Source organism: Papaver somniferum, chromosome 9 (genome assembly GCF_003573695.1).
Source record: "Papaver somniferum cultivar HN1 chromosome 9, ASM357369v1, whole genome shotgun sequence".
Lineage (NCBI taxonomy): Eukaryota > Viridiplantae > Streptophyta > Magnoliopsida > Ranunculales > Papaveraceae > Papaver > Papaver somniferum.
The window spans coordinates 50,595,735-50,601,204 of record NC_039366.1 but is presented as its reverse complement, the minus strand read 5'-3'; the positions used below and the strand labels follow the sequence as shown (position 1 = coordinate 50,601,204).

The 5,470-nt window shown below is 37.5% G+C and overlaps 1 protein-coding gene across 1 annotated transcript; it reads left to right on the top strand.

The window, feature by feature from the left end:
- The first annotated feature begins 1,723 nt into the window (after window positions 1-1,723).
- Window positions 1,724-4,298, top strand: LOC113311930. The gene is made up of 3 exons (XM_026560713.1): window positions 1,724-2,344; window positions 2,403-2,602; window positions 3,359-4,298. The coding sequence occupies exons 1-3, from the start codon at window positions 1,724-1,726 to the stop codon at window positions 4,296-4,298; spliced, it is 1,761 nt and encodes a 586-aa protein (XP_026416498.1).
- The last annotated feature ends 1,172 nt before the right edge of the window (window positions 4,299-5,470 follow it).

Genomic DNA, 5,470 nt, shown 5'->3' with positions numbered 1-5,470 from the left:
TGTAGGATGCAACATGCTACTATTGATGATATGGCGAGGATAGAAATTGGAATATGACGTTTTGCAGAAATCTAAAAGACAAACATTACAGTCATTAGAAGTTTAAAGTATATACCACTTCCCACCTTCTTAACAAAGTCTTTATGAAAAATTCAAGAATTTTCAACTTTAAAGTAAGGTGTACATTTAACATTATGCGCAAAAAGTAACATGATAGGTTTGTGATCAGATATAATTCTTGTAAAAGCAATCTGAATAGCCTCATGAAACGCGAAATCTAGATCAACGCTCAATAAAAACCTATCAAGTCTACATAACAGTGGGTTAACCTGCATATCAGACCAAGTGTAAGAACCACCTATCAATGGAACGTCCACAAATTCCTGATTGTAAATAAAATTGTTGAGAAAATTATTATTTATGCTTTCTCCTTCCCCTTTATTTCTCTCTAATTCAGATCTCATGACACTCATATCCCCAGCAAAGAAAATTGACCCGTGCCAGCAATGTCCGATTTCATCCAAATCCTCAAAAAAAAAAAAAAAACCCTTGTGATAGTATTCACAAGGAGAATACATATTGCATACTTACCACTTGAATTCGTTCACTTTCGAAGAAAAAAAATAGCGATGTTGTTAAAACCCTTCCTTGCATCCTCCTTTATTAACTTCGAGGCATCCCGAATTGACAACACCCTTCCACTACTTCCAATAGAAGGTAAAAAATCCAATTCAAAGTCATCATCATACCAAAGATGTCGAGTTAGACACTGATATATTCACATCATCTTAATCTCTTGTACAAGACATATAGTACACCTTTAAACAACAATTAAATCCTTAAGGATGTGATTTTATCAAATGAGTTCAACCTATACACATTACAATTAACAACTTTAAAATCCATCAGCAACATTGTTTACCTTTGTGATGTGCTCCCTTTACATCTACACACAAAGAGTTATCTATGTCATTTCTAACCCCCACTTCAGCCAAGTTTTGTTCCTTCTCAATCACACAGTTTTGAGCATTCAAAGTGACACTAAACTCAGTACGTATGTTTAACTTAGTAGTGAGTTTTACTTCTACTCGGATGTAATTGCTAGCTTTCGAGCAACTAAAATTTTGAAAGAATATAAATCAAAATGCACAATAACTGAATAATTAAAATTTTGAAAGAATGGCAATTGTGCAATAAAGAACTAAATTTTAGCGAGTTAAATGCTTGTTGAAATTTGAATGTTATCATTTAACTGGCTAAAATTTAGTTCTTTATTGCACAATTACCCATTGTGAAATTTGAATGTATCATTTAACTAAATTTTACCCATTGTTTTGTCAGATATTGGTCTAAAGACCGATCCTTAAAAATTGTAATCCACCTTTGCACCTAATATTGATTGTACATGCATATATGTAGGAGTAGAAGTATGAAAGAATGTTCACAATATCATCAGATGTTTATCACAGATGTTTATCTCTCGTCAGATGACGATTTCTCTCTCATCTCTAGGATGATTATTTCTCTCGTCAGAAGACGATTTTTTTCTTCTCCTTAATTCCTTTACTCCCTTTAATCTATTTTTTTTCTTGGTGTGTTTGTTTATTTTTGCAGGTTAATCAGATCTTTTGTTTCTCTTTTTTCGTACAACTTGGTGTGTTTTCAAAAGTTTTTCTTCTCATAGAAGGTTTTGAATCTCAATCTCAAAACTTTCAACGTAATCATGGAGGCTTCTCCATCACAAGCTTCAAATCCAAAATATGAAGATCTAGCAAACAAGATGGCAGCATTGTCACATAATGAAGAAGAAGATTTTGAAGTGCCAGAAGATCTACTTGAGACCACATCTTCACATAAATACTCTCTAGTCATTACCACTGTCACAAGAAGAGAGGATGGGATTAACATCCTCTACAATATGCTTATCATATCTTGGAGACCGTCTGGAAATATGGAAATATCAATCTTTGGGAAGGAAATATACGTAGTTCACTTCGAACTAGGATGTGACTACAACACAGTCCTAACCAGATCACCATGGGGACTCAATGAAGATATCCTCCTTATGGAGATATGTGATCCTGACAAGCTGCCAGAAGAGTATGAATTCAGATTTGCAGATTTCACAGTACAAATTCATGGACTACCGATTAGCTCTCAAACATCCAAAATGGTCGAGTTCATTGCAAGCAAGATATTGACTCCTTACCCTATTAGCTCAACTGATCGTGCAAAGTGGGGAAGTTTCGCCAGAGTCAGAGTCAAATTGGATGTTACAGAAAAACTCAGACATGAGCTAAATTTCACTCTACCATCCAAGAAAAAAATGCAAGGTCATGTTAAGGTATGAAAAACTACCCAGAGTGTGCTTTTTCTGCGGAATATTTGGTCATATCATGAAGCAATGCCCTGAGTTGTCTAGGGAATGCGAGAAAATGGGATTATTTTCTCCAGAAACCTTCACGGAGAAGATGCAGGATATGAAAGTTGCAAGACTTACAGAAGAGATCAATGTAAACTACAAACCTAAACCCAATCATAATATGTCATCATCAAGAACCTTCAAAGAAACTCAAAGCCACAACAATAAAGATGACAACAGGCAGGAAAACCCTACTTTCCATTCCAGCCAAACCACCAACATCATTACCTCCTGTATCCTCGCCCCAGAAAAAGCCATGCATCCAGAAAGTCCCAAAAATACCTCACCGGTAGTTAATCTTCATCCAATTACGAAAACTACCCAAAATTCTCTCAATCTTAAGAATAAGGAGAATCAGTCCCCGAATAACCCATCTATTAATGCGACATCTCATGCAGTGGAAAACTCTAATTCTAGCCAGAAAAAACCGGAAAATTTCCAAAATAAAAAATATCCACTCATCCACCTAAAAAACCCACCCATCCACCCAAAAAACCAACCACAAACCCAAACTCCATCAAACCCGCTCACTTACTGCTGAAGTGAGCAACCCCAACCCACCAGAGAAAAACAACCCACCATCCCAGCATTAAACCAATATGCCAATTTCATTGAACCCAAACCCACAATCAAATAGCCCTTCCCTAGAATCCACCTCACATGAGCAGAACAATCTCAAAAACATGAAACAATGGAAAAGATTTGCAAGAAAATCCAAAGGATCAAACCCTCCTGAAGACATCATTCATTGTGGCAGCAAAAGACAAATAGAACCAATGGATTGTGATCCTCCAATCAAGCAACACTGCTATATTACTTCAAAGGCTTTGGCGACTTTCCCCAAAAAGTCGCAGGATAGATGTTAATACAATCCTGGAACTGTCGTGGTCTAGGGAACGAGACGACAGTTCTGACATTAAACTCGTTCCTGCGCAGTTGCAATCCTTCCATATTGTTCTTGTTTGAAACAAGGCTGAATGATTCAAAAAGCAAAAGGATTTGCAGCTCTCTGAACTACAAGCACTTTGAATACGTTGTTGCTATTGGCAGAAGCGGCGTGCTTGCTTTACTTTGGAATGACACAGTGGACATATCTGTAGTTTCAAAATCTACAAACTGCATCCATTGTATTATCGAATCCCATTTATCTTTACCAAGATGGGAGCTTTTCTGTGTATATGGGCCTCCATCTCAACAACATAGGAATGGTTTTTGGAGACACATAAACAATACTCTAGAAACTGTTGAAGGTGCATGGTGTATGATTGGTGACTTAAATGCCCTAATGCACCAACACAAAAAGCAAGGTGGCTCACCAACCACAGATATCAGCTGCCAGGAATTCAGAACTATGATAAGGGAAAGAGATATTCTTGATCTTGGGTACGCTGGACCTGCCTTCACTTGGTCTAACAATTCCACCCAAAACAATCCAATCTTTGAGAGATTAGACAGAGCAATCTATAACTCAGAATGGAGAGTTCTATTCTCGGATGCTGCAGTGCTACACCTACCGAGAATCGAAAGTGATCACTCCCCCATAATTCTCAACACTATGAGGAAACCACCCAAGAGAAATCCAAACTACAAGTTTGAGTTTTATTGGACTGATCACCCTCAGTTCAAAGAGGTAATGCAAAATAGCTGGGACAATTCTGCAGGAAACACAATTTCAAGATTAACAACGTTGGATAAAGGACTATGGAAGTGGAGCAGGAAAACTTTTGGAGACACAAGAAGGGAGATAAAACTTGAGAAACAAAAGTTGATTGATCTGAAATCTTCTTCACACCAGAGAGACACCGGAGAGGAGGAGAAAGACATATGTTATAACATCATTACTCTTGAGAAAAGAGACAGAATATTTTGGCAATAAAGAAACAAATCCAAATGGGTTCCTTCCATTGATAAAAACACGCAGGTATTCAATGTTTCTAGTATTCACGGAAGAAGTAAAAACAAGATATTTGCTTTAAAAAATCTTAATGGTGACTGGATTTCTGACCCTGAGCAGATTAGAGACAATCTTATATTCCATTTCTAGGATATGTTCTCAAAAGATACAAATGTATCAGCGGCTGCCATGCCTCTGGACAATGCTAATAAATTGATTCGAGATGATTGCAGGTACCTAAGCTCAATACCTAGTGCTGAGGAAGTTTTCAATGTAATAAAGAAAATGGGCTCTTTGAAGTCGCCAGTCCCTGATGGATATCCGACCCTCTTTCACAAGAAATGTTGGGAAGTTGTAGGTCAAGAGGTTGTGCATATAATCCAAGACTGCTTCAGATATTTTGTCATTCCCCCTGGCTTAAATCACACTTATCTGACGCTGATTCCAAAAAAGAAACATGCTGAAATTGCAGCTGATTACAGACCTATTTCTCTCTGCAATGTGCTTTACAAGGTGGTCACGAAGATTATCACAAACAGGCTCAGCCCTTTCCTCGACAACCTCATTGAAGAGAACCAATCAGCCCTTGTACCGGGAAGACAGATCATAGACAATATTGTGGTGGCTAAAGAATTATTCCACTCCATGAACCATTCAAATACTTCACAAGGGTCTTTTGCGCTGAAACTCGATATGAGCAAATCATATGACAGAGTTGATTGGCATTTCCTCAGTCAAGCACTCATGAATATTGGTATCATAGACAGAGCACTTGACCTCATTATGGACTGCGTGAAATCTGATTCATACTCTATACTCTTTAATGGCCAGTCTGAGGGTTTTTTTGTTGGAGAAAGAGGTATAAGGCAAGGCTGCCCTTTATCTCCATACTTATCATCATTTGCGCCCACTCTTTGTCAGGTATCATCAACAAAATGGAATATGAAGGATTTTACAGTGGTTATAAAATCAATAGATGGGATCCAAGTGTCTCACATATCATGTTTGCAGATGATGTGATGCTATTTGGCAATACTGATACTAGAACAATAAACTCAATCACTGCAATCTTACAATAACACTACAACCTCTCAGGTCAATTGGTTAATTACTCTAAATCCTCCATATATTTCAGCAAAAGTGTCCCTGACACT

What these genes read in the sequence shown, in the direction of transcription:
- LOC113311930 (XM_026560713.1), top strand. Translation starts at nt 1,724, where the DNA reads ATGGAGGCTTCTCCATCACAAGCTTCAAATCCAAAATATGAAGATCTA. An exon ending in AAATGCAAGGTCATGTTAAG is followed by an intron (nt 2,345 to 2,402) that starts GTATGAAAAACT and finishes CATATCATGAAG; the next exon opens with CAATGCCCTGAGTTGTCTAG. An exon ending in AACAATAAAGATGACAACAG is followed by an intron (nt 2,603 to 3,358) that starts GCAGGAAAACCC and finishes GTTCCTGCGCAG; the next exon opens with TTGCAATCCTTCCATATTGT.